The 27902-nt window shown below is 47.0% G+C and overlaps 1 protein-coding gene across 7 annotated transcripts; it reads right to left on the reverse strand.

Moving 5' to 3' along the window:
• Positions 1-13266: 13266 nt before the first annotated feature.
• Positions 13267-26130, reverse strand: SLC4A9 (solute carrier family 4 member 9). Of its 7 annotated transcripts, XM_032336501.1 has the most exons (22): positions 25875-26130; positions 25365-25525; positions 24979-25092; positions 24519-24574; positions 24209-24366; positions 23861-23948; positions 23317-23471; positions 23023-23139; positions 22678-22852; positions 22382-22515; positions 21940-22202; positions 20992-21050; positions 20581-20769; positions 20361-20474; positions 18998-19159; positions 18672-18850; positions 17903-17975; positions 16353-16421; positions 15929-16102; positions 14935-15087; positions 14480-14578; positions 13267-13482 (listed from the first exon to the last, which is right to left on the reverse strand). In XM_032336501.1, exons 1-21 carry the CDS (start codon positions 26090-26092, stop codon positions 14525-14527), a joined length of 2865 nt encoding a protein of 954 aa, XP_032192392.1. In that variant the 5' UTR covers positions 26093-26130; the 3' UTR covers positions 13267-13482; positions 14480-14524. The 7 variants fall into 7 exon arrangements, with proteins under 7 accessions (XP_032192392.1, XP_032192389.1, XP_032192391.1 ...); XM_032336498.1 differs by having other exon boundaries at positions 23023-23471; XM_032336500.1 differs by having other exon boundaries at positions 13267-15087; positions 23074-23139.
• Positions 26131-27902: the final 1772 nt, after the last annotated feature.

Genomic DNA, 27902 nt, shown 5'->3' on the forward strand with positions numbered 1-27902 from the left:
GAGAGAATAGTTAAATAGAACACCTCACAGCAAGACGCAGCTTATCTTCCAGGTGGTCTGGTTTATAGTGAGGGAGTACTTTTGAATCAGAAGGACCCGTAAGTAGTCCTCTAGGTCTCATACTACCCCTTTAATAAAGAAGAAACTGGAGGACTGAGCATTAGGGTCAATACCTCCTGCAAAAATCTTTAGGGTGATGTTTCCATTCTTCACCCTCTGATGTTTCCTGTAAGAATCAGAAGTACACCATTGCATACCAAAGTGAGAAGAGAACAAGCCCAGGATTCCAACTCAAAGAGCAACTTTGGCTTACAAGTGAGTACTGAGTCATTCTGAGGACTGTTCTTAGAGACTCTTGTGGAGTGTTTGAACTCAACTTTGTTTACCACACCCCTTGTTCATCAAGGCAGACCTATAAACCAAGAGACGCAGCATGGCGTTCACCTGCAGGGCAGGTGCACAGTGCCACCTCCTAGATGTTCTTCCCCAGGAAAGTGACATGTTGTTTGCTGTGGCTCTAAGAGGACACCTATAGACAGTCTAGTTGAAACATGAGTCTGGTATAAGCTCACAGAAGCTATAAGAAAAACTGTGGTCCAGACACTACTCTGAAACTTTACCTAGATGGACCTCTTGAACCCTGGCATTGACACCACTGGTGACAAGGAAGAAAAAACAGCCAGGGTGGGACTTCTCCAGCATAAATCTCGTAGATGAAAAAGGTTTATCATTTGAAGAGGATTGCTTCACCATTTCAAGAGTTAGGTAGGACAAAAGCCTCAGAAATGGGCAAGCCTGTCAGTGGCCTCTAGGGTTTGATTAAAGCCCTAGTCTGTCCCAGTGCCTCTGTCCATAAGCTGGCAGAGTTTTTAACCAAGACTAAGCCATAAGAGAGTGTCCAAAGAAAGCCACAATACTCTTCTGTGTACTAAAGACTTCGTATAAATATTAGAATTCCTTGAGAGTAACTGAAGGACTCAAATATTTTAAAACCCTCGAAAGCACTGGTGAGACCACCATTCAGAGCCTGATCATCTCATTCCCCACAATTATTCTCACAGATTCCTTGTTGTACTTTTATATGCCATTAGCAAGAGTATAAATTGATAAAATCTTTAAGGAAATCAGTTTTGGAGTTACCTTCACATTTTAAAATGTATTCACCCTTTTATCTAGCAAAATCCAATTCTAGTTCTGGGGCAATTGGCACAGAGTTCCTCTCATGTCATGGCTCCACACACAAATTCAAAAATATGTGTATGAAGGTGTTCACTGAAACCTTGCTTGTCCATTATTAAGTGGTTAAATAAGTAGTGTTAAAACTATAAAATGCAAACTATCATCTGGGCTTTTAGCAAGTCATCAACTTTTTGCTGGTGGAGGGTCTTACCTCGATGTTGATGTCTTCAGACTGATCAGGGTGGTGATTGCTGAAGATTAGAATAGATGTGGCCATTTCTTAAAATAAGACAACAGTGAAGTTTGCCTCATTAAAGGACTCTTCTTTTCATGAACGATTTTTCTGTAGCATGTAATACTGTTTGACAACATTTTACCTACAGTAGAGCTTCTTTCAAAATTGGGATTTAAACGTTGGTGGTATAGCGGTGAGCATAGCTGCCTTCCAAAATTGAGAGTTAATCCTGGGGTGCCTGGCTGGCTCAGTAGAGCATGAGACTTGTGATTTTAAGCCCCATGTTGGGTGGAGAGATTACTTAAAAATGATAACTTTAGGGATGCCTGGGTGGCTCAGTTGGTTAAGCAGCTGCCTTCGGCTCAGGTCATGATCCCAGCGTCCTGGGATCGAGTCCCACATCGGGCTCCTTGCTCAGCAGGGAGCCTGCTTCTCCCTCTGCCTCTTCCTGCCATTCTGTCTGCCTGTGCTCGCTCTCTCCCCCTCTCTCTCTCTGATAAATAAATAAAATCTTTAAAAAAAAAAAGACACCTTTAAAAAAAAGAAAGTCAATCCTTTCAAACCCTGCTGCTGCTTTATCAACTAAGTTTATATAATAATCTTAATCTTTCATTGTCATTGCAACAATCTTCACAACATCTTCACTGGGAGTAGTTTCCATCTTTTTTTATTTTTTTAAGATTTTATTTATTTGTCTGAGAGAGAGACCATGAGCAGGGTGAGGGGCAGAAGGAGAAGCAGACTCCCTGCTGAGCAGGGAGCTGGACTCAGGGTTGCATCTCAAGACCCTGGGATCATGACCTGAGCCAAAGGCAGACGCTTAACCAACTGAGCCACCCAGGCACCCCAAGAGTAGATTCCATCTTAAGAAGCTGCTTTCTTTGCTCATCCAGAAGAAGCAAGTTTTCATCCGTTCAAGTTTTACCATGAAATAATGGCAATTCAGTCACACCTTCAGGCTCCACTTCTAACTCTATTTTTCTTGCTATTGCCATCACATCTATACTTACTTCTTACACTGAAGTCTGGAGCCTGTCAAAGTCATCCATGAGGGTTAGAATCAACTTTTTCCAAACTCCTGTTAATGTTGGTAGTTTAAATCCTGAATATTCTTAACAGCCTCTAGAATGGTGAATCCTTTACAGAAGGTTTTCAGTTTACTTTGCCTATCTTGATTTTTGACATGCCTTCCTCACTAAGTTTAATCATTTCTAGCTTTTGACCTAAAGTGAGACATGCCGTTTTTCCTTTTATTTGAACATGAGAGGCCTCTGTAGGGTTATTAATCAGTCTAATGTCAATATTGTTGTGTCTTAGTGATTAGGGAGGCTTGAGGAGAGGGAGAGAGGTGGGGGAACACGTGGTGGGTGAAGCAGTCAGAACACACACATTTACTAAGTTTGCCTTTGTGGGCACAGTTCATGCATGGCACCCCAAAACAATTACAATAGCAACATCAAAAATCACTGATCACCATAACAAATATAATAATGAAAAAGTTTGAAATATTGCAAGAGTTACCAAATATGACAAAGAGACACAAAGTGAGCAAATCCTGTTGTAAAAATGGGACCCATAGGGGCAGCTGGGGGGCTCAGTCGATTAAGCATCTGAATCTTGATCTCCCCTCAGATCTTGATCTCAGAATCTTTAGTTCAAGCCCCTCATTGGGCTCCACTTTGGGCATGGAGCCTGCTTAAAAAACAAACAAACAAACAAACAAACAAAAAACCAGTTGTATATGTGGAAAGTGGGCGATGGATTTCTCACCCAGGTCTGCAAAATCTAAGTGCTAAGGTCTCAAAAGAGAAATAATAGAAAAGTTTCACTTAAAGGGCACCTGGGTTGCTCAGTTGGTTGAGCTTCCAACTCTTGATTTTGGCTTAGGTCGTGATCTCAGAGTCATGGGATCTAGGGGCTTAGGACTCAGGTCTCAGAGGGGACTGTGTTCTCTCTCTCTCCCTCTTGCCCTCCCTTGGGTCCTATGTGCTCTCTTTCTCTTCTCTCTTTCTAAAATAAATAAATAAATAATTTTTTAAAAAATGTCCTTAATGGGGGCACCTGAGTGGCTCAGTCAGTTGAGTCAGACTCTTGGTTTCTCAGGTTATGATCTCAGGGTCATGGGATCCAGCCCCACATAGGAATCCATTCTCAGCACAGAGTCTGTTTGTCCCTCTTCCCTCTGCTCCTTCCCCGATTCCTGCTCTCTCTCTCTCTCCCTGAAATAAATAAGTAAGATCCTTTTTAAAAATGTCCTGATAATAGGCTCCTGGGTGTCTCAGTCAGTTCAGTGTCTGCTGTCAGCTCAGGACATGATCCCAGGGTCTTGGGATCAAGTCCCACATCCAGCTCCCTGCTCAGTGGGGAGTCTGCTTCTCCCTCTGCTCCTCCTGCTGCTTGTGCTCTCTCTCAAAAATAAATAAATAAATAAAAAGGTTAAAAGTTTAAAAACAAAACAAAACAAAACTGCTCTAATGAAACAGTAAAGATTAAATTTATTCATTAAATCTCAACCTTTGAGTACATATATTTTTAATATTCTATATGAGGAAACGGGAAGTATGAACATTGGTTGTCTCAAGGAAAAACATTCATGCAACTATTTTTGTTGTAAATTGAACTAACCATTTTTTTCATGGAACATCATTTTTAACTTGAAGATATGACTGACATAAAATTTGGTAATTCAGACATGTGTGTTTGGCAGACATTTTCTGGACTCTACCACTTAAATGAAAACAGCTGCTAGTATTTGTGTCCAAATATAAAATTTAAGCTTTGGGGCAAAAATGAGGATTTCTGGAAAATTGCATCCACTATCATTGGTGATTAGTTCCCCAAGCTTAAAGATTTTTTGATGAGATAGGTAATGATATTGCCAAATGTATTTTTTACATTCTGTAATAAAATGTGTCAGTATTTGCATGAGCTGCATAACTCAATGAACTGTATTTCCCAGATGACCAATGCATGATGTTATAAAACCATGCATAAATAAAAGAACATGGAAAGATGGACCAGTGGGTTTTAATGTAACAGAATATGAAAAATTTATAGTTACAGTTTCAACCTTTAGAAAACTAACAGTTCTTGAATTTTGGGTGTGTTATTAAAGATAAGAATGAGGGGCACCTGGGTGACTCAGTCAGTTAAGTGTCCGTCCGACTTGTGATTTCAACTCAGGTCATGAGATCGAACCCTGCATTGTGCTCCACGCTCTGCGCTCAGCAGGGAGTCTGCTTGAAATTCTCTCTCTCTGTGCCCTCCCCTTGCTCTCTCTCTCAAATAAATAAATACATCTTTTTTAAAAAAGATAATAACCACAATTATCTGGGGGACAAAAGTTAAAATATCCCTCCTTTTCCCACTACATATCCATGAGTGCAGATTTTCTTCATATTCCTCAATGAAAATACTATATTGCAATTGACTGAATGTTGAAGCAGATAGGAGAATTTGTCCTTTATTAAGACAGACATTAAAAATTCACTCTTACTATTTTTGCTTGGAAAAATATATTTTTTCTGAAAAATATGTTACTTGTGTTCACATTTATGAACCAAACTGATTTTTATAAATTCCTCAGTTTTATTTTCTGATACACTAAATACCAACAGATAAAACCCATGTATATAAACAAGAGCTCTTTGGGTCTTTAGTAATAAATAAAAGGACTTTGGGTCTTTAATAATTTTTAAGCACATACTGGGGTTCTGAGACCAGAAGGTCTCCAAACTGCTGCAATGCTATGTAGCAGTTGCAGGGGAGGCAGAAGGGTGGAGGAGATGACTTACGAAGACTCTGCTGGCTTTTCAGTCTTTCCTCACTGAGCCAACTCTCATCTTTAACCCAGCAGTTAAAGCTGGGGAGCAAGAACTCTGAGCTATGTTCTAGGCATCTCTGGTGTGAATCTATGAAAAGGAAGAGGCACTCCTTTCCTTCTTTCTCCCTCTCTAAGTTTCCAGACAAGACTTGGCAGTTGCTCAGGGTGAAGAGAGAGTCTAGAAAGGGCAGGGAGGGAACTTTGCAGCCACTAGGGAGTTTATTTAGAAACCCTGAAATTAAGTGGTAAGGGCAAGCTATCAGGGGCCTCAGCTGGTCCACTTGGGCTCAATATCAGGAACTGGGAGGTGCCAGGGACGACTCCTAGAGCAGTGATACTTGTATTTCTTTCCTCCTATTCTGGCCCATTTCCTAAAATGGCCTAAAGTCTTCAGTGACTTTTAAGAACCAATAATTCTTCTAGGCCACAGTCTCAAATGGTTAATTAGAATAGGCCAACATGAAAGAAATCAAACTTAAAGAGAAAAAATGTAAACCAACAAAGTAACAACTACTATTTTGCTGCGTATGTTGCATTCCACCTCCACATGCACTTCCATCTTTCCCTTTCCCTCCTTCCATCCATCCCCTCCCCTTGGCCTGAGCCCTGTCCTTCTTTAGACTACTACTGAGTTATTAGAGATTTAGTCACTAGGAGGGGGAACTTAAGGGTAAGGCATCATACCATGATTTGAGTCCCCACTATGCCATTTACTGGCTATGTGATCAAGCAGGTGACTCTCCTTCTCTGGACCCTCAGTTTCTGCATCTTTAAGATGAGATGATCTTCCAGCTCTGTGATCCTGTGGTTATTAATAAACAAAATAGGTCAAGCTGGAGCTAAGGACTGTGTCATAATGTATTCTTGTTGAGAAGAGCAGAGGAGGGGCACTGGGTGCCTCAGTTGGTTGGACATCTGCCTTTGTCTCAGGTCATGGTCCCAGGGTCCTGGGATCAAGCCCAGCATCAGACTCCCTGCTCAGTGGGGAGCCTGCTTCTCCCTCCCCCTCTCCCCCTGCTTGTGCGCTTGCTCTCTCTCTCTCTCTCTCTCTCTCTGTCAAATAAATTTAAAAAAAGAAGAAGAAGAAAAGAAAAGAGCAGAGGATCTGGAAAGGGAACACAGCTCTAGTTTACATCACTATACGTTATCCCCTTTGGACATGGATATATTCACAGGAGATGAACAAACACAGGTCTCTGAAAACAACCTGGAGAAACCTCCCAAGACTGTGGTTCTTCCCTTGGGTTCACTTAGCTGTTAGGTTCCTGGAGTCGGTATTAGAGAATTCCCTCAGTTCTTGCCCAGCAGGGATAATTCCTTTGGTCTTGGGGGCCCTAGAGGTTTTTGACCGCCATGTTGTGACCCTGCTAATTAGATACCAGGCTCTGGCCCCTACCACTGTTTTAATTTTTTTAATAGATTTATTGAAATATGATTCACAGACCACACAATGTACCCAAAGCGTACAATTCAATGGTGTTTATTATATTTGCTGAGTTGTACAACCATCATATCTATTTTAGAATATTTTCATCAGCCCTAAAAAGAAATCCTATATTCCTTAGCTGTTATCTCTCAATACCCCTCCCCCCCAAGTCCTCAAGCCTTTGGCAACCAAAAGTCTAATTTCTGTCTTTATAGATTTGTCCATTCTGGATCGTTCACAAAATGGAATCATACAATATGTGGTCCTTTGTGACTAGCTTCGTTCATTTAGAATGATGTTTTCAAAGTTCATCAATGTCATAGCATGTATCATGTTTCATTACATTTTATTGCTGAATAATATTCCACTGTCTGGATATATAACACATCTTGTTTATTCAGAACTTTGGGTTATTGAGTCATCTGAATTGTTTTCACCTTTTGACTATTGTGAATAATGCTGCTATGAACATTGGTGTAAGGCACTGTTTGTGTCCCTGCTTTAAATTCTTTGGGGGCATATACCTATGAGTGGAATTGCTGGATCATATGATGATTCTGTATTTAACTTTTTGAAGAACACAAACTGTTTTCGCAATTGCTGCATCATTTTGCATTCCCCCTAGTAATGTGTGAGGGTTCCAACCTCTCTGCATCCTTACCGATACTTATTATTTATAGCCATGCTAATGAGTGTGAACAGTATCTCATTGTGGTTTTGGTTTGTGTTTTCTTTTTTTTTTTTTAAGATTTTATTTATTTATTTGACAGAGATCACAAGTAGGCAGAGAGGCAGGCAGAGAGAGAGGAAGGGAAGCAGGCTCCCTGCTGAGCAGAGAGCCTGGTGCAGGGCTTGATCCCAGGACCCCAGGATCATGACCCCAGCCGAAGGCAGAGGCTTTAACCCACTGAGCCACCCAGGTGCCCCGACCCAAGGCTTTAACCCACTGAGCCACCCAGGTGCCCCGACCCAAGATAATCTTAATTTGCTTTGAAATCTAAGAGTTGTTTTTTTTTTTTTAAGATTTTATTTATTTATTTGACTGAGAGAGTTCACAAGTAGGCAGAGCAGCAGGCAGAGAGAGAGGGGGAAGCAGGCTCCCTGCTGAGCAGAGAGCCCAATGCAGGTCTCGATCCCAAGACCCTGAGATTGTGACCTGAGCCGAAGGCAGAGGCTTAACCCACTGAGCCACCCAGGAGCCCCGAAATCTAAGAGTTTTTAAAGTGCCCCGGCTTTTACTGCATTATGTTCTCCTTCTTGGTTTGTGTTTTCTTGATGGCTAAAGATGTTGAGTATCTTTTAGTGTGATTCTTGTCCATTTACTGTATCTTCTTTATTTTTTTAAGTTTATTTATTTATTTTTAAGTAATTTCTACATTGAACATGGGACTCAAACTCATGACCACAAGATCAAGAGTCACTGGCTCTTCCACCTAAGCCAGCCACGTGCCTCTCATTGATATATATTCTTTAGACAAAGGTCTTTTTAGATCCCCCCACTTTTTTTTTTCAGTTAGCTCTGTACCTAACAGGGGGCTCACACTCACGACCCCGAGATCAAGAATTGCATGCTCCACCACCTGAGCCAGCCAGACACCTCTTCTCTTGTCTATTTTTAAATTGAGTTATTTGGGGGTACCTGGGTGGCTGAGTTGGTTGAGTAGCCAACTTTTGGTTTTGGCTGAGGTTGTGTTCTTAGGATCATGAGATAGAGTCCCAAGTTAGGTTCCATGCCAGCGCGGAGTCTGCTTGTCCTTCTCTTTCTGCTCCCCACCCAGACTCCCTGTCTTTTATTTTTTTTTTCTTTAAGATCTATTTATTTAGAGAAAGAGTGCAAGCAAGTGAGGAAGTGCAAAGGGAGAGGGAGAGACAAACTCCACATTGAGTGCAGAGCTCCACACGGGGTTTGGCACTGGGCTCCAAACAGGACTTGATCTCATGACCCTGAAATCATGACCCTGAGATCATATCCCCAGCTGAAATCAAGAGTTGAACACTTAACCAAATGAGCTACCCACGCATGCGTTCTTATTTCTGAGTTATAACGGTTATTAATATATTCTAGATACAAGTCGCTTATCAGATGTATGATTATATGTATTTTCTCCCATTTTGCAGGTTGTCTTTTCTCTTTGTAGATAGTGCCATTTGAAGGATAGAAGTCTTAAATCTATTTTTTATTTTGTTCCTTGTATGGTATCATATATAAGAAACTATTGCCGGGGCACCTGTGTGGCTCAGTGGGTAAAGCCTCTGCCTTAGGCTCAGGTCATGATCCCAGGGACCTGGGATTGAGCCCCGCATTGGGCTCTCTGCTTGGCAGGGAGCCTGCTTCCCCACTCCCTCTCTGCCTGCCTCTCTGCCGACTTGTGATCTCTGTCTGTTAAATAAATAAATAAAATCTTTAAAAAAAAAAAAGAAAAGAAACAAAAGAAAGAAACTATTGCCAAACCCAGGCTCATGAGGATTAACACCTATTTTCTTCCAAGAAGAGATGGTCTGGCTCTTACATTTAGGTTTTTGATGGATTTTGAGTTAATTTTTGTATGTGATATGAGGTAGGAATCCAACTTCATTCTTTTGCATGAAGATACCCAGTTTTCCCAGAATCATTTGTTGAAAAGACTATTCTTCACCATTGAATTGTCTTGGCATTCTCATAAAAAATCTATTGACCCTAAGTGTGAGCGTGTATTCCTAGATTGTCAATCCTGTATGTATTTCTGAGTGCAAGTACCATACTGTCTTGATTATAATAGCTTGGAAGTGAGTTTTGAAATCAGAGACTATGAGTCTTACAACTTGGTTCTTCATTTTCAGGATTGTTTTGGCTATTCTAGGTTGGCCTCTACTGTTGTTACCCCAGGAGACAAGGGCTCATTCACACTGCCTCTTCCAAGGTATTCATTATGTAGCCTACCATATTGATCCTCATCTTTTCCAATAGCACCTTGCAGTTTTCTTTCCCTCACTCTTCCACTCTAGCTATATGGGCCTTCTCAAACATTCTGAAGTCCTCCCTGCCTGAGGGCCTTTGCACTGATATTCCCTTGGCCAAAAATGCTTTCCTTCCACTCCCTCTGCTCTGTTCCCAAGGCTGACTTATTCTTGTCATTCAGGTTTCTGCTCAAATGTTATCTTCAACAGAGAGGCCCTTATTAACCCCAGCCTAAGGTAGTCACCCACGAAAACCTCCATCTTTATTGCATTATGCTGTATAATTGTACTTATCACTGTCTGAAATAGTCATATTTATATCATTGTATTTATTTATTTATTTTTCTGTTTCCCCCAGCCAGAGTGGAAACTTCCGGAAAGCAGAGGTCTTGTCTTATTTCACATTGAATTCCTACACATAGGAATATAATATACACTGCCTGGCATGTAATAGGCATTTAAGTTATATTTATCTATTGAATGAATGAATAAATTGATCAGTCAAGCACTGGACAGCCCCTATAGTGGGATTCAGCACTAGGAAAAGTGGTGAGAAACAGTGAACTGACCCTTACACCAGGATTATTTTCCTTGTACTCACCTTCTTCTCTCATTTTCTTCCAGTCAGCAATTCCTCCCTTCTTTTTTTCAAAGTTTCCCCCTAAATCCTCTTCCTAATATATGTCTACATTTGAGAAGCCGATATAGACGCATTCCTGGCTTCCCCAGTCTTTACTCTGGGTTACTCTTAGGAAAAATGACCAAAGTTGTCTCTGACCATAGTATATATGCACAAGTGCATCTTAGGTCCATTTGCAAAGATAAAAATCTTGGGAAGCGTGAGGCACTGGACAGGGAGACAGAAGAACACAGAACTAAGGAGATAAGAACCCAGAACCTCAGAGAAAATGAGAACCTCAGGCCAAGAATCCAAGAATTCACATTATGACAAATTTTTCTAAGGTTTTATTTATTTTATTTATTTGTCAGAGAGAGAGAGAGAGAGCACAAGCAGCAGACTGGCAGGAAGAGGCAGAGAGAGAAGCAGGCTCCCCTCTGAGCAAGGAGCCCAATGTGGGACTCCATCCCAGGATTCTGGGATCATGACCCGAGCTGAAGGCAGCAGCCCAACCAACTGAGCAACCCAGGCGTCCCACATTATGACAATCTTTGATTCTAATACCCACAGAAGTTTGAAAACCATTTTCCCACATCTACAGACTGGAGAAGAGAGGACCTACATTACTGATAGGGAGAGATTTTCCCTGAGGCTTGGGAGGCTCTAATAACCCTCTATACAGCCCTAGGTTTTTCATCTAGACATCTTAAAGAGTATTATAGGCATCAATTAACCCTTATAGCACCCTAAAATCTGGACTCTTGGCCCCATTTTACTGACAGAAAACTGAAGCCTATGAGTTAGAACCAGGAAAGGCATGTTTCAGGCTCATATGGCCTGGACTGAACAAGCTAAGGACTAAGTTTGAAACCAGAGCTGACCTCAGTCTTTCCCTTATGATGGTCGTTCCCAATGTGGGGACTGTAGAGCACTTAAATTCATGTGTATGTTTACCATGTCTTAGCTGCCCACAGATGATAATTTAATTTATTTCTTGTCACTCAGGTCCCAGCGTAAAAGTCACCTACTCAGAGAGGCCTCCCCCAAACATCCACCTCAAGTAATCTTCTCCCAGTCCCTGTCACATTACCCTGTTTGATTTTCTTCAGGGTACTTGTCATTATCTCAGATAATCTTACTTTTCTTTGTTGTTTCTGTCCTAGGATAAAATCCATGAAGTTAGAAACTTTATCTGATAGGACATTGTGATAGTCACTAAGTATTTGTTCAATGTTTAAATAAGAGTAAATGAAGATGTTTTCAACAATATGTAGATGCTGCTGAAATGGGTAAAATATCTAATTAGCTAAGTTTAAATTATACTTCTGGCATATATTTCTCTCAATCAATAGATACTTAGACTATAATTTTCAGAGCCTTCTTCAAAGATTTATTTATTTATGAGAGAGAACGGGGTAGGGGAGGGGCAGAGGGAGAGAGAGAATCTCCAGCAGACTCCCCACTGAGTGTGAAGACTGACTCCAGGCTCTCACAACCCTGAGATCATGACCTGAGCCGAAATCAAGGGTCAGATGCTTAACCAACTGAGCCATCCAGGCACCCCTAGGATCCTTCTTTAAGACATTAAAAAGACCTGTCAGAATTTCCACTTCTGGGGCACCTGGTTGGCTCAATTGGTGGAGCGAATAGCACTTGATCTCAGGGTCATGAGTTTGAGCCCCACATTGTGTGTAGAGACTACCTAAAAATAAAATGTTATAAAATAAAAAAGAATTTCCACTTCTGGCATTGTATAGGTTAAAATTCCTGAACAACCTTCCTGACTAAAACAACTAAAATACTAGATTAAATATAATTTTTAACTTTAGAATTCATAGATGAACTGACATACACAAGTGTTCTCTTTTAAGTGACTCTTTAATTTCACTCCGAGGTATATGCTTTCAAGAAATTCTTGTAATTCCAGAAGACATTTTATATACTCTTTTTACATACAGTACCTTTTTAGATTATTAGGTTGTTTCACTCTATGCAGATTACAGAAAGAAACGTAGATATGTATTGGCATGGAGAAAATATTCAACACATATCAAGTGACAAGCATGTTGTAGAACTCAATGTATAATCTCATTTTAATGAAAATATTAACATGTCCCTTGAAATAAATTTGAACAATATACACTGAAATTCGGACACTGATCATCACTGGTATGGTTTTCACTTCAAAATTATTTATTTCTGTAGTGTTTAAATATTCTGCACTAATCTCATTTATTTTTTTAAAGATTTTATTTATTTATTTGACAGACAGAGATCACAAGTAGGCAGAGAGGCAGGCGGTTGAGGGGGGAGGGAGCAGGCTCCCCACTGAGCAGAGAGCCCAATGCGGGACTTGATCCCAGGACCCTGGGACCATGACCTGAGCCAAAGGCAGAGGCTTAACCCACTGAGCCACCCAGGCACCCCATCATTTACTTTTATAATAATAAAAAAAAGGATTGTTTTTATATGTATAAAAAACTTTTTTAAAGATTTTATTTATTTATTTGAGAAAGAATAAGAGGAGAGCGAGAGCATGAGAGGGGAAGTCAGAAGGAGAAGCAGACTCCCCGCAGAGCTGGGAGCCCAATGTGGGACTTGATCCTGGGACTTCAGGATCATGACGTGAGTGGAAGTCAGTTGCTTAACCAACTGAGTCACCCAGGCGCCCTGTATAAAAAACTTTTAAAAAGAGGAATAATTTTCCTGGGAAAGATTTTTCCCCCTTTTGCAAACCGAAAAGAATTCACCAGAGACCCCCGATTCTGTAAAAGAATTTGTGAGGACAGAAAGTTCAAATTGGGAAGGGTTTCCAGGTCCCTTTAACGGGGTAGAGGATGAATGGGGTGTGGTCGGTCCCCCAGGGTTACCAGCAAACCTGCTTTTTCCCTGCCATTCTCTCTCCTTTTTTAAAGATTTTATTTATTTATTTGACAGAGAGAGAGAGAGAGAGCACGCGCATGCAAGTAGGCAGAGCGGCAGGCAAAGGGAGGGAGAAGCAGGCTCCCCACTAAGCAGAAAGCCCAATTTGGGGCTCCATCCCAGGACCCTGGGATCATGACCTGAGCCAAAGGTAGCTAGCTGCTTAACTTACTGAGCCACCCAGGTGCCCCATCCCTGCCACTCTCTACCCCTGCTCAGGAGGGTAATGGAAATCTTGGCCAGCTGCCCTCCAGTCCTGCCCCACTGGTTCCAGTCAACTGAATATCTGGCAGTTAAGCCAAAAGCCAACAATATCCAGACTTCCAAGTAACACCTGTGAACTGAGAGAAGACAGTGGGGTCAGAGTAAGTACTCAGGGGCACAGTAGATCAAAGAATAGTGCAAAGGAGCTATAGGGGATATGGAAAGCCCAGCATATCTTGTTCTGGGATAGCTGCTGAATTGCCCTCTAGAATTTTCCATTGCAAGTGATGGGGCTTCTTGGGCCCTTGAGCTTGGAAAGGCATGGATGGAAGGGTTTCTGTGGCCCAGAAGAGAATTCAGCTTATCAAGGAGAAAAAAACGGCAGGTTTTTGCACATGCTGCACCCTCTGCCTAGAACATTTCCCTCCACCTTATTCTGGTCATTCTTCATTTTTCTTCAAATTTCAAGTTATGGACCATTTCCTCTTCTCCAACTCCCACCACCCCACCCTTACCACCTCCAAGAAGGGTTTAGAGGCCTCTCTGCTCCCACAGCTGGTGCTTGCCTTAGCCAACACCATCCCACTCCAGCAACTCCCTGCTGGTCCTTCCTGGTGGATTTTAAACTGATGAGGTCAGGGACCATGATTATCCTACTCAACGCTATATCTCTGGTATCTAGATACTCCTTAAGTATAGTACTCATAAACTGTTTTGATAAATGGATTTAAAAAAATGGAAGGAATGGCAAAGAATCCCTCCACTTGTCTGGAATGTGGTTCTCAGAAGCCTAAGGGAGTGGCCTCCTGGGCAAAGGAAAGCAGCAGGGAGCTGTACCCTCACTTGGTTTCCTCCCCACTCCCTACCATACTTAGATCATTATACCCCTTCCTCCCCAGCCCTGCAGCTCTACATCCAATTTGGCGTGAGCTTGAGCTCCCTCTAGTGGCCAGACTTCAGTGCCACAGGTAGCCAAGCCCAGGTACCCTCCTTTATTTCATTCTTCCCTCCACTACTTTGGAGTTTAAGAGGAACTGCAACGTGAAGAGAAACCTCCAGCACACTGGAGGTTTCCAAGGTCTGACCCCCACGTTCCCATCCTCGACCCCAGGGGCACTTCCTTCATATCCTTACCTCATGCTCAGGTTCCTGGAGTCTATTGCCAAACTCCTACTCCAGCTAATTCACAGAGATATTAATTTCTGGAGCCCTCGGCTGATACATCAGCTCTGACTGCAAAAGAAAGATCCCAAGATGAGTTGGGAATAGACAGAGCAGAGAGAAAGGGACCCAGAAAGAGAAAGGATATACACCCACACTGAGACAAAGATCATGGTTGGAAAAGACCACCAGAGCTGTCCCCAGATCTTTCAACCCAGACGGACTCATAAACCAGGGCCCCTTCCCTCTAAAGAAAGATTTCCCTGACCCTTTCAGTGTACCTGTGTCAGTGAGGACCTAAGGGGAATGATTGTGTTGATCAGATCTTCAGGTTTAATAGAAAGATTAGACTTTAGGGATGACTCCTGGACAAAAGCGCTCTCCCCGCCCCTGCCCGCTTCTCCTGAGAGGGCCCATCTGGGGCTCACATCTTCACTGTCACCACTGAGTGAATATTCTGGCTCCAGCCCTTTCTCAGGGATGCTCCTTTCCTTCTCTGGCATCAGCTCATCCAGCCAAAGGAGTTCCTGCGGTGAGAAGACCCTCTCCAGTGCCTTTCGGACCCCCACCAGGCCCAGCAACTGCAGGGTTAGAAACAAGGTCCAGGGCTGTCAGCGAAAGCAGCGAAACATGAGCAGCAGTAGCACACATTGAGCACTTCCTATCTCCTACGCATCGTGTATTGCTTCACTTAATGCTGACACATTCCTACAAGATGGATATAATTGCTCCCATTGTATAGAGAAAGAAACTGAGGCCCTGAGAGTTTAGAAACTTCCCAGAGGGGTGCCTGGGTGGCTGAGTTGTTAGGTGTTTGCCTTCGGCTTGAGTTATGATCCCAGGGTCCTAGGATCAAGCCCAACTTGGGATCCCTGCTCAGCTAGGAGTCTGCTTCTCCCTCTCCCACTCCCCCTGCTGTATTCCCCTCCCCAGCTGTCAAATAAAATCTTTTTAAAAATTAAAAAAAAAAAAAAAAAACCTTTCTAGAAGCCACATAGCCAGGATATGGTAATCAGATTGGCCCTACTAGGAAGCCCAGGGTTCTTAACTTCCTCAGGGAGTAAGGATAAGACCAGAAACCACCAGTGTCATCTCCTCACTGAGTAACGGAATCGCCAGTATTGCCTCTCCCAGGGACTCCGTTTGTGGTGTTTTTTTTGTTTTGTTTTGTTTTGTTTTTCTTCATATCTCTGTCTGTGGTTGAACTCAAAGAGGTTGGAAATGGAGTTAAATCAGGTGTCCCAGGGTTAGCCTATCTGTGGTATCTCTCAGCTACCTTTCTCTGTCCTAAGATTCCCAACCAGGCAGAGCCAGGGCAAGTGAGAAGGGGAGAATCTTCCTCCTGTGGAGGCTTTGGCCACCCTTGCAGACTCAGAGTCTCCCTGGATCCCTAGGACACTACCCAACCCAGCCCCAAGTCACCATGAGGGGGAAGATGATGGCTGCAGGGGTAGACTTGATTATCCAAAGCAGACCCAGGCAGGCAAGCTGGATGGCTGTGAAGAGGTGGACTCTGCTCAGAGGTACATGCCGCAAGAGCAGGAGGTCTGGCTGTTGTTTTGCTGGCATAAATAATAGCTGTACCCTCTTTGTGAACTAGGGGAACAAGAGGAAGAGGAAAGCTGGATACTCAGCCTGGGTGTCACTATTAGCTATCCAAGCCTAGCATGAGGGGGAAGCCAGAAGACTGCCTTGGCACCCTCCCCATTCAGAGCAGGGCAGCAGAGTCCTATGCCCAGAAGAGTCCAGAAAAGAGGATAGGAGAGGACTTGGCAAGTATAGGCAGGAGGTAGCAGCAGGAAATAAGAGGAAGAGTGGGATTGCATGGTACATATAATGGGCTCACCTGAATGCTGCTAATTGCTGCCACCCCCATGTACAAGAAGATGCCATAGAGCACAGGCATTGGGATGAACTGGTAGGCAGAAGTAGAGAGCTGGCAAAGGAGTTCACTTCTGCAAGCTGCCCAGATGCCCCCCACCTTCACTTAGGCTCCAACCCCAGCCTCCAGCATCCACATCTAAGCCTACCCAGCTCTTTCTGTTCTTTTCTGACTTTGCATGCCTGATACTGAATCTTCAAGACAGTCGGAGGAGCTAAATTCTTTAACTGTCTCCATTTTACAAAAGGGGGAATTGGATTTCAGAGAGTCTCAGCGAACTTCTCTACTATCTGGCCTACTTCTCCAGTCTTATCTATCATGTTTTTCTCTGCTCTCTCTGTTCCTGCTCTATGGCTTCCTTTCCTTCCCTCTACATGCCCAAGTGTGTTTCCTCCCCCTTGCAAGCCCTTTGCTTTGCTTTGCTATTTCCCTCCACCTAAAATGCCCTTTCTTGACTTTCTTCTTACTACTCAGGCTGCTCACTACTCATCTCTTGACATCCCAGGAGGGTGTGACCTTTCAATCTAAAGTAGACCCCTTGCACTCTTAATCACCTTCCCCTCTTATATTTTTCTTTAGGAGTAGTCACTATCTGAAATCATCCTATTTTATTAATTTTTTTTTCATGGGTCTCTTCTCACCAGACTGCAAGCAGTGGATGGTCTGTTTTGATCACTACTGTTATCCCCAGTCTTTGGAACAGTGCCTGGCATATGGTTTATGCTCAGTAAATATCTGCTGAATGAGAGTCACCTAGGTAGTAAGCAGTTGATCTGGTCCATCTGGCTCTTTCAACTACTCTGCTCTACCCAGCTCCATGACCTTTCCCTCCCCAAACCTCTCCTCACTAATGACTCTTGTATGCCATTCTCCATGCCCTCGATTGCTTTGCTGCCTTGGCTTGTTGAACATTTCTGTGATTACGTGTTACTTAATTTTGTTCACGTGTGTATGTTACTAATAGGGGCTTAGCTCCATATCTCTTTTCAATACTCCTGCCCCTTCCTGTGCACTGCCCCCTTCTCCCAAGTGTCTAGCAGAGCCTTACACGTGGCAGGTATTCTACAAATACTTGGTAGGAGAGAAGGGAAGTGGTTTTGCCTCAAGGTTTTTCTGGGGTGTGATGATCACACTCTCCATTTAAGGTCAGTTGGGAGGCTGGAGCCAGGGTACCATCCCACTTGGGCCACAGAGGATGGAGGCATGCCCACACCCCTGCTCCACTGGGTAGAAAGCCCCTGGGTAAGAGGTTGAGTTCTCGGATGAACCTGAGAAACTAGCTCCGTTGGTGATCTTTTGTAAGCTACTTAACCTCTTCAACCTTCACCTTCCTCATTTGTGAAGTACGGATGCCTCTCAGGATTCATGTGAGGACCAGATGAGGCCCACTGTGGAGAAAACAATGCAGTGCCTGGTGCCCAGTAAGTATTTAGCCAGTGTTGGTTCTTGCTTTATTTATTATTAGTGCTGCACTGCCTGCACCCCACCCCCCACCCCCCACCTAACAGAGGTACCTTGAGTACAGGTGCCAGGAAGATGGAAGTTCCTGTGAGGATGAACACCACCAGGCCTGTCAGCCTCTGCTCCCTGTGCGGAGGGGGAAGGGTTAGCTGGGGTCTGGGGGAGCCCCCAAGGTGCCAGGCCCTGAGACATGGACCAGATACTACTAGAGGCACTGGCAGGAGGGAAGTGGAAGGACCCCACCCCCCACCCCCACCCCGGCAGTCACCTAGGCACGGTGTGCAAAACTGGTGGAGAGGAACAGGCCGGGCACTTCAGTTCCGGTGTCCCAGGCCTCTCCATCAGCTCAAGCTCATAGGTTTTTATTTTTATTTTGATGGAAATTTAGCAGTTTTTACAGGCCATAAAAACTTTTCTTTCCCAGTTTCAAAGTTATTTTTGCATACTTTTGACACATTGTGTTTCCAGTAGTTACAAATTGTTTTTGTGATGGTAACTCTGTAACATCAATGAGGTACTCCTACGCTGAGGGCAGGGGGAATTAGCGGGCCTCACCTGGCCCTGGCTGCCTCTGCCTTCACAGCCAGGAGGATCCTCTCAAGGGCCCTTCCTATCCCATGGCCAAAGGAGAATGGGGGAAGGTCTGACAGAACCCATCTCAGCCCAGAACCCATCTGTTCACCCCACTGCAGTGTTCACGAGCAGTGAGAGCCCTCTGGAGTCACCAGCTTCGAATTTAAGCTGTCCGGATAACTGCTTCATTTCCCACCATATCACCTTACTGACCACCTCTCACTCTCACCTCCTGAATACTGGCCTCACCTGATCCCCAGGAAGCTGCGGGGCTCCCCCAGGGCACAGGCTCTGCTTTCTCTCCGAAGACTGTCCATGTGGGCCAGGGAGATGACCGTGGCGGAGACATACCAGGGGAGTCCCAGCGCTGACGTGAGCACCATCAGTACAGCCACACAGAAGAGATCCAGGTGGAAGCCAGCACCCTTCTGCACGTAGTGGTGGAGCATTGAGGGAGAAACTAAGCCAGACCTGGGCTCTCTGCCCTCTGGAGTGGGAGAGGGAGGTCCTGGACCCCATCCTGGTGTTTCTGTCCCTTGGGCTAGGGGCCTAGGGTCTCACCCGGCAGGCCTTACCCGCAGCTTATATTCAGCACGGTTAAGGATGACTGCTGTGATCTGCTGGTCCATGAAGATGAGGATAGACAGCAGCAGGGCAGGTAAGGCTGCTGCCACACTCAGCCACCAGGGGTTGGTTCCAAAAGGTGATACCAGCCAGCCACGCCCAGGGAGTGTGGGCTGGGAGAGGGTGTTCCACAGACAAGTTAGAGAGGGTCTCCCAGAAGTACCTCATCTATACACCTCAGCGTTGGCATTCCTCCATTAGCCCCCATTCTAAGACGGAGATGGTAGGTAGGAGCAGTATGTGTATGCACAGCTGGTTCAAAGCCTCCCAGTGTCTTAAAAGAGGGCAGTAGGAGCGGGACCACCCTAAGGGTTGGGCTGGAGCCAGGGGCTCTGCACTTGGGTTCTCAGGGGCCCTCCTGCCATGCAAAAGGAGATGGAGGGTGAGACCTGCCCACACTACTTGATGTACAACACCCTCCTCCCTAAGCACCATCCCCAGTCCCCAACCAGGGTGGAGAGACTCAGGCTCAGACCTGCCTTGATCTGGGGCAGGGGCAGGGCAGGGTGTGTCTGCGTCTGCTCTTATTATAAGCGTCTCTGTGGGGGAGGGGACCCCAGTTACCAACTCAGATTCTGAGCCCCTGAGGCTACCCCAGTTGGAGTCCCCCTGTTCTGTCCTGGGGGAACCTGGAGAGGAGGTCTCCAAATACACAGGCAAAGTCTAAGTGCTAAGTCAGTGCTAAGCCTTGTCCTGTGCATTGTCCTGTGCCCTTGGTAGGGAGCTCCAGCTTTACCAGATCAGAGCCAGCAGCTGGGAGTGGGGGGTGGGGGGCGGCAGAGAAGAGAGTGGGGAGTAGTGGAGAGGGTAGGGCCAACCTATGACAACAATAAGTAACATTTATTAAGGTCTTGGTATGTGCCCGTCCCTGCACTGTGGTAAAATGCTTTACACTCATCTTCTGTGAAGCTCAAGACAGCTTATAGAGTAGAAGCCATTGTTATTTATTATTTCCATTTTATAGATGCATAAATTGAGGCTCATTGATGAGAGATGTGAGTTAATTTGCCTAAGGTTGTACAGCTAGGAAGTGGCAGAACAGGATCTCAAACCCAGGGCTGGCTGAGGAGAACCCATCTTCTTAACCCTTAATTTATAATAATAGCTGCCATGTATTCTGTCCCACTGTGTCAGCAGTAGTGCCTCATTAATCCTCACAGCAACTCTGTGAGGTCATTATTATTAGCCTTTCTATTTTATAAGCGAGAAAATGGAAGCTCAGAGGAAGAGAAGCATGGGATCTATGCATTTCCTCCTCCAAGGTCCTGTCTGCTGGCCCTGCTCTCCCCTCTGTCTTATACTCCCAGCTCTCACCTTGAACTCACTGGGCACCGTGAGCTTTGGTGTGGCCAGACCCAGGAAGGAATCAAGGCCACAGCCCAGCAGCATGGCCAGGACTGAGGAGAAGTCACCGAGCACTTTGCGCACCTGGCCACACAGTGAACACTCAGTTAGATTCAGGCCCGCCACCCGCTTCCTTCTTCACCCTTTCCCATGCATATACAGGGCCCACAAAAAGAGAGGTAACACTCACCCCAGAGGGGAAGAAGCGGCTTGTCTTTACATGCTTGAGGGCCATGGCCAAGAGGAAGGAAGTAAGAAAGAGGAGGAGGGAGAAGAAGGCGATGTCTGGGACTGCATGACAGCTGGGGCCATGAGGGCGGCCTCCCCGCCGGGCACACTCAGGTGGGGGCAGCAAGGAGGCATTGACCAAGCCTAGGTCCTATATGGAGGGTGTTGTCAGGGATGAGGTTATAGGTGGTGAAATAAAAATTGACACTCAGACAGGAGGGGCCCAGGATAAGAGGTCTCCAGCCACAGCACAGGTCTGGGCCTCTATGACCTATGAGGTTTGCCTAGCCTGTGGGGTGGGAAAAGCCAGGAACCACTGACTTCTTTGGCTCCCAGCCTTTCTCTCCAGGCCCTCCCAGGAATAGGCCCTCACCAGACTTGAGATGTCATCTCTGTCTTTTGGCTCTGTCCTCATCCACTGAGACTCATTTCCTGGGAAGCAGAGAACAATTTGGGTATATGCCCCTCCCCTGAGAACCGTCTCCAATCCCTCAGAAGTCTAATCTCATGGGCCAAGTGAACCAGAAAGTTCTTAGTTCTGACTCCTCCGTCTGCTGACTCCAATCACTACCAAGTCTGTGCTCCTCAGAACGTTGCCTGGTCCCTTCAAATTCCTCACCTATCTGTATCCCTGATACCCAGCACAGGACTGGCCATAGAGGACACCTAGCAAAATGTTTGCTTAATGGATGAGTCCACCATCTATGGGTTTCTACCAGGACAAGAACTGGTTTTGTTCATGCCCAGCAGAGTCTGGCACACTTGAGAGGACATCTTGTCTCCATCCCTGCTGTTTCCTTCCACATGGAGGTATTTGTGCCAAAGTAATATGCTTAGGCCCTCTCCCCCTGAGTTGGTCACTCAGACTGGGGAAAGAGCAGTGATTTGTTTGACTGGTGAGTTTGAGAGAAGAAGCCGGGCATGCCTCTCTCTGTTCCCTCCTCTCCTCACTCTTGGGAATAAGCTGCCTGCACTGTGCATGCATTTAGCTCTGCTCCTTTGGGGCAAAACAGTCCCTGTCCAGTGCAGACATGACTGAGCGCGTAAACCTATCTAATTTCGGTTTCATTGTTAGGAAGCCCATTCCTCCATAGACGTAAGCATGTTCTTCAATCGACATTGTCAGAAAGAAAAAAACAATATTGGGCCTGCTCTGTTACTTCTCAATTGATTAAAAACCAGAGTGGGGAAAAGTGCTGCTGGGTTTTGGGTAGGTATTCAGGAGCCTGCTGAACTTAACAAGGGGGGACAGCAAGAGGACAAACCCTCCCCCTCCTGCATCCTTCCCCATCTTGCCAAACTCCTTGTTTCCCTCACCCACCTCCCAGGTCTGGGTACTGGCAAAAGCAGCCATAGGCAGGATACCCAGGGTGCTGGATGGGATAGGCACTGGTCAAGCTCAGCATTTTGCCCACAGCATCGTAGATGAAGATGAGGCTGATGAGGGCACAGAAGCCTTCTTCGGTGAAGCGGGTAAAGTAGCGTACCAGCACGCTGGCCTCTGTGGCCACCAGTGCCAGGCAAAATGTGGCCACCCAGATGCCCACCCACAGGCGGAAAGGTAGGTAGTCCAGGTTGTAATCTCTGGTGGGGGCAGGAGGGGTAACACAGACAGGAATTGGCAGAGCTGCTCTGCTCTCCACTTAACCCAGGTTAGGTGCCCCTGGAGCCAGACAGTTTCCACCCTCCTCTACTGACCCAGCCAGGACCAGGCTGAGAGTGTGGCTCATGAGGGTCTGGTGATAGCTGGGGTATTCTCCTACCTACTGAAGGAGAAGAGCAGGCGCTCGAAGACCAGCACTGGCCCCGTGCTGCTGAGGATGGTGAGGGGCTGGCCAGCCATCAGGCAAAAGGCAGCTCCAGCCACTGCAGTGCCCAGGAAACTTTCCAGCACCCCCTAGAAGCCAGCAGGGAGCCTCGTCCACACAGGACACTGGAGTCCTCAGCACAGCAACCCAAGTTTCCAGGGAAGCCCACCCATCATCCCAGGGAGGGTTAAAGGGCATGGCTGGCAGAATACCACAACTTGTGCCTGCCTCCCTCACGCCTCCCCACTCACCTGAGCACCACTGGTGGCTTCCCCCAGCAGTCCCCCAAAAGTGATGGCATTAGTGACAGTGGCCAAGTAAATGTAGAGCACAGCTGAGAAGCACTGGGGATGTAGCGCGTCCAAGAAGTCGCTGGGGTACCATGAGGCCTTCCGGCGCACATCCTGGATGAGGCCCCCAAAAAGCCTCCCACCCATGGTTTGTCAGTTACGCGGGTGGCCCCACCCCACGCCCCATCCCTGCTACTTTTCCTGGGACTGGGTGAGCCCCTCCACAGTGAGCATATGCCTCTAAGCCCCTGTGACCCTTCTTCCCTCCCAGGACGCTTACCCTGCTCTCACCCCAGCTCACCTCACCTGCCTGTCCGCTGTAACTCTGGGCTGTGCAGCTGTGGCTGGTAGCCATACCTGTCCTCAGCCAGGGCCCCATGCCGGGCAGAGGGGCCCTGGACCTCCTTCAGTTGTGAGAGGATCCTGGAGAATGGGAACTCAGGTTGCCTGAGGATCTCCAACCCGAACATGACTGGGCACCCTGCCCCCTGGTGGCTGCTCATGTCTCTGCCAGCAGGCTTGGAATCCAAAGATGACTTTCTACCCCTTTCCTGGAATCCCCTACCTTCCTCCACAGTGGGAAGTTCCCCACCCCCATACCTTTTGTGCTGGGAAGGCAGACATTTAGGTGGGGCAATCCGGGCTGTCGGGTCCCACCGACCTGGAGGGAGCACTGTCACCTCCTCTAGGAAGGCATCCAAGGCTGCCAGAAGGTCGTGAAGGTTGCTGGCCCGACGAACTGACCACTGGAATTGCTAGGGATAGCGGCACAGAGGGGCCCTAAATGGAGATCTGGACCCTTACGTGCATTTTCACAGTCTCTAAGCTAGACCCAAGTCAGATAGGCAGACACGTCTCAAGCATTCATTCATTGATGCATGCATGCAGTCAGTACCTGTTGGCTGCCTACTGTGTGCCAGCACTGTGCTAGATAAGGGGACTCCAGTGCTAGCAAAGGAAACTTCAGTCCTCATTCTTATGGACACAAAACCATACTCTGCCTCACTGCTGTATTCTGTCACACATCTAGAGTCCACACATGCACATTCACTGACACAAGTCTGTGTGGGCACGTGCACACGTGCACACTTGAGAGGACACATACACACACACACACACACACACACACCCCTGCCCAGCTCACCGGGTCACTGAGGAGGATGGCCATTGCTCGGCCCATCTCATGGTAGCCCTTTCCCAGTGTAGAAGGACCAAGGAGGAGGCAGAAAAATCTGAAGAAGGAACCGGGCCCCAGAAATATCAAAGGCAGCTCTCCCATAAGGCAGCCCTGATCTCTGCTCTCGCTACCAGCCCCCATACGTACACTCCTGTGCACACCTACTTTGCAGCACTGACCACTACCCCCTCCACAGACCCCTGAGCACCATCCTGCACTCACCCCCAAAAGAACTGGACCAGAGACCTCCCAATCCCCTCCCCAGTAAAGATCCCTCTTCTTGTCTCCAGAACCCTCCACTTTCATCAGCCTTACCTGCTGGGGAGAGGAACCTCAGTGAGGGGTCCCAGCACCACTGGATCCCGCAGTCGCACAAAGGCCCCCAGGGGCTGCACCAGGAAACCCAACTCTCCTGCCAGCACAGCCCCGGCCTCAGCCCCTGGAGGCAGCTTCCTTCTCAGGGGGTTCTGACGCTGGTTGGGGGTTCAAGGAGACACGAAGGACAAAAGCTCATTTGGGGAGATGGGTGTTGGCAAAATATTGATTGATAATGAGGCAAGTGAAGGGTGAACTTCTGTTCATCCCTGACCCCTCTCCCAGCCCTGCCCAAGGAAGGGCCACAAACCTGTTCCTTCAGTGGGGCTTCCTCACTGTGAGAAGCCTCTCTTGGATGGGCAGACCCTTCAAAACAGGATTACGCAGTGACTAAGAGCACGGGCTTTGGAGGTAGAGGCAGCAGGGCTTCCTGACAAGCTTTCCCTCTGACAAACGATGAAAACTGGAGCTTCCCTCTCTGAGCCTCAGCTTTCTTATCACTAAAATGGGGCTAATTGGGGTACTACTTCACATGATGGCTATGATGATTAAATGAGATACTACACATAAAACTCCTGGCACAATGCCTACCAACAACAACACTTACCAGAACTCTGGCCCCTCCATTTTTCCCCCTCACCATTACCTCCACTTCTTCTCACCCATGAGACCCGAGTTGAGGTATAAGCCAAGGCTAGGCTGGTCTTGGTCCAGGAAGGGGGCAGAGGGATTAGGGCTTTTGGTGCTGGGCCCAAAGACAGGCCTCTCACCCTGGCAGGGCCTGGTGCCTGTGGGCTGGATGAGGTGCTGGGGTCTCTGCAGCAGCAAGGCCTGCAGCTGCCCTCTCAGCTCTGGGCTCAGCGAGTCCACTCTGGTCACCTGTTCTGAAGAACAGAGGTGGAGCTCCAACCCTTTCCTGAGAGCTCCCTGCCCCCAAAATCTTCCCCTTTCCCCTCTGCCCAGGTCCCTTTCCATTCCGGAAACTTGCTCCTCTACTCTATTCTTCCATCCCTACCCCCTACCCCCCACAGTGATGGAGAAAGCTAATCCCTAGGGTGGGGTGGGGTGAGCTCTGGAAAGTTATGAAATTTGCAGGGGAAGTCCTGGGGAAATGGCATAGTTGCCCAGGCCCTCCCTGCAAAGGCTCCCCACGTACCCACGAGCTCCAGGAAGCTCTGAGCTGGACAGTCCAGCAGCACAAGGCCCTCAGCAAGTAGGCTGCGGAGCTTCTGAAGGCTGGGCAGTGCCAGTGTGGGCACGTGAGGAACACTCCACCGGCCTGCACCCACCTCCAGCTTCTCCTCAAACAGCACCCACCTGCGGTGGAAAGGAGTGGACTGTTATTGAGGCCAACTCTCCCAGGTGCAGGAGGGAGCACATAGGAGAGGCAGGGATGGTAGGGCCATGGAGGAGTCCTGGGCCCAGTGGTGCAAAGTATGCCTCTTCGTAGGCATTCTCCCCTCACCTAGGGTCTTGGGGAACTCACAATATACTGCATTGAAAGCCAAGCATCGTGGAGGGTGAGGGCCTGAACTGGAGAACACAGAGAGGAATTCCTGATTGGGGGTTAGAGCACCTCCTCACACAGGAGGAGCTACGGGTCATGGAGGAGTCCCCAGCTGGGGAAAGGGAAAGAACCCTTAAAACTGCCCTGGGTCCGACTCACCTGCCTGTCTCTCTCCACTCCAGGGCCTGGGGCCAGCCCAGAAGCTCATTCAGCTGAATGAAGAGCAGAGGGTCCTTGGGTACTCCCAGCTCCCCTCTGTCTGTGTCAGAGGGGCTGTCAGGGCTGGGGCCAGAGCCAGTGCCATTGTCCAGCTCTCCCGTGGGCACATTTTCACAAGCACTGGAGACCTCAAACTCCTTCTGGCCTGGTAGCTTCATCTTGGGGAGGCCTGCACAGACTCTTAGGGAGCAGTGCCGTTCTAAGTTTTGAATCCAGAGGCCCTCCAGCTGGCTGCTTTTATAATGCACTCCCCCACCCCCCACCCCCCACCCCCACACAAGCAGCACAACGCAAACAGAGCAAGGCCTGCTGACTCCAGAGCCAACCAGATCATTCCCTTTCCCACTTGCTCTCCCCAGCCCTGGCTGCCTGCGAGCATTTTTAAGGCTAACCTGATCCTTCCCAGGCTCTTCAGAAATGCCCAGCCTGGGGCCAAAATGTTGTGTGTGTTTTCTATGGGATCAGGTCGGACTAGACTGTGTTTTGTGTAAATTAACAGGGGTAAGTCACAGGCCCAAGTCTGAGGACTGGGACCCTCAGATTATCCAGCCCCCTACTCTGTATCAAATACAAACACCAACCCCCAGGACTGTTTTGAGTGTCACCAATATACCCTAAAGGCACCCATTTGGATAAACAGAGACCTAATAAGTAACTGGGTCTGTTACAGAAGTAACAGTTATAAGTAACTGGCTTCTCTTAGAGAAGCCAGGCTACTATAAGGGAGACACCAGGAAGAGTCCCAGCCCATTAAATGGGCTAAGGAGGCATTTCAAGGAGAACACAGTGCCTGAGGCTTAAATTCCTTTGTCTGAACACACCTGGAAACTTTCCAGTTTAGCAGTGTCCCTAGGGTCTGCCCTTCTAACTCAGCCTGGCATTAAGGACAGAGGCGCCAACAAGGGTGTGTGTATGAAGGAGTTCCTGGAGCCCAAAGAACAAAGGAGAATGTGGTCTGTTAGCAAGTCCTGTTGGCTCTACCTTCAAAGTAAATCCAGCATCCAATCACATCTCCCCCGCCTCCCACACTTCCACTCTGTTCCAAGCCTCCATCCTGTCTCACCTGAATTATTTCTATAGCTTTCTAATCTCTTGCAATCATCGCCCTGCTTCCACTCTTCCTTCCTTGCCCAAAGTTCTTAATCCGCATAGCAGCCATAGAGATCCTTTTAAAAGGTAATCAAGCTACATTCCTCTTCTCAGAACTCACCTAAAACATTCCCATTACTCCTAGGAGAAAAGTCAAACTCTGTCATGACGTGTAAGATCTACAGTCTGGCCCTATCCCTACGTCCACATCTCCTACCGCTGGCCCTTGCCCACTCCTTTCCTGCTGCATTGGTCTTTCTCATGCAAAGCCTGTAGCTGCCTGGGGGTCTTCCCTGTAGCTCTTCTCTCTGCAAGGACAGCTTTTGCCCCAGATCGTCACATGACTGGGTCTCAGCAACATAAGTGTCATCTTTGACATTACCTACTCAAGGAGACCTTGTTTTTTCCACCCAGCCCGATGTCTCCAACACTGTTCTCGGTTTTATTTTCGTCCCAGCAGTTATCACTACTACAATCTTCCTCATTTATTTGCCGTTTATTGCCTGCCCCACCGCGCGCGCGCGCGCGCGCGCACACACACACACACACACACACACTGGAATGTATCGTTCAGTGAGCAGGTATTTTACCTATCTTCTTCAACGGCTGCCCCTAGCGCACCTAGTGGCACTCAATAAATATTTACTCAATGAGCGCATAGAAAGGGAGGGGCTGGAAAATAAATGCGCTTCTCCTGGAGATCACACGAGGGCGCTGCTCCCCGCGGACAGTATCGCTTGGTCCACTCATCAGCCCTTTTCCCCAGTGGACCCGCCAGGGCGCAGAGATGATGAGAGAGCAGGGCGGAGGGGGTGGTGTCCTTATCCTTCAACTTTCCCTGGATTGGCCCAGTGGGATGGGATGGAGGTGGGGGAGCGC

Source organism: Mustela erminea, chromosome 3, assembly GCF_009829155.1.
Source record: "Mustela erminea isolate mMusErm1 chromosome 3, mMusErm1.Pri, whole genome shotgun sequence".
In the NCBI taxonomy this organism is placed as follows: domain Eukaryota; kingdom Metazoa; phylum Chordata; class Mammalia; order Carnivora; family Mustelidae; genus Mustela; species Mustela erminea.

What these genes read in the sequence shown, in the direction of transcription:
- SLC4A9 (XM_032336497.1), bottom strand. Translation starts at nt 26,092, where the DNA reads ATGAAGCTACCAGGCCAGAAGGAGTTTGAGGTCTCCAGTGCTTGTGAA. An exon ending in GAGTGGAGAGAGACAGGCAG is followed by an intron (nt 25,526 to 25,874) that starts GTGAGTCGGACC and finishes TTTCCACCGCAG; the next exon opens with GTGGGTGCTGTTTGAGGAGA. An exon ending in GTGCTGAATATAAGCTGCGG is followed by an intron (nt 18,851 to 18,997) that starts GTAAGGCCTGCC and finishes CACTACGTGCAG; the next exon opens with AAGGGTGCTGGCTTCCACCT.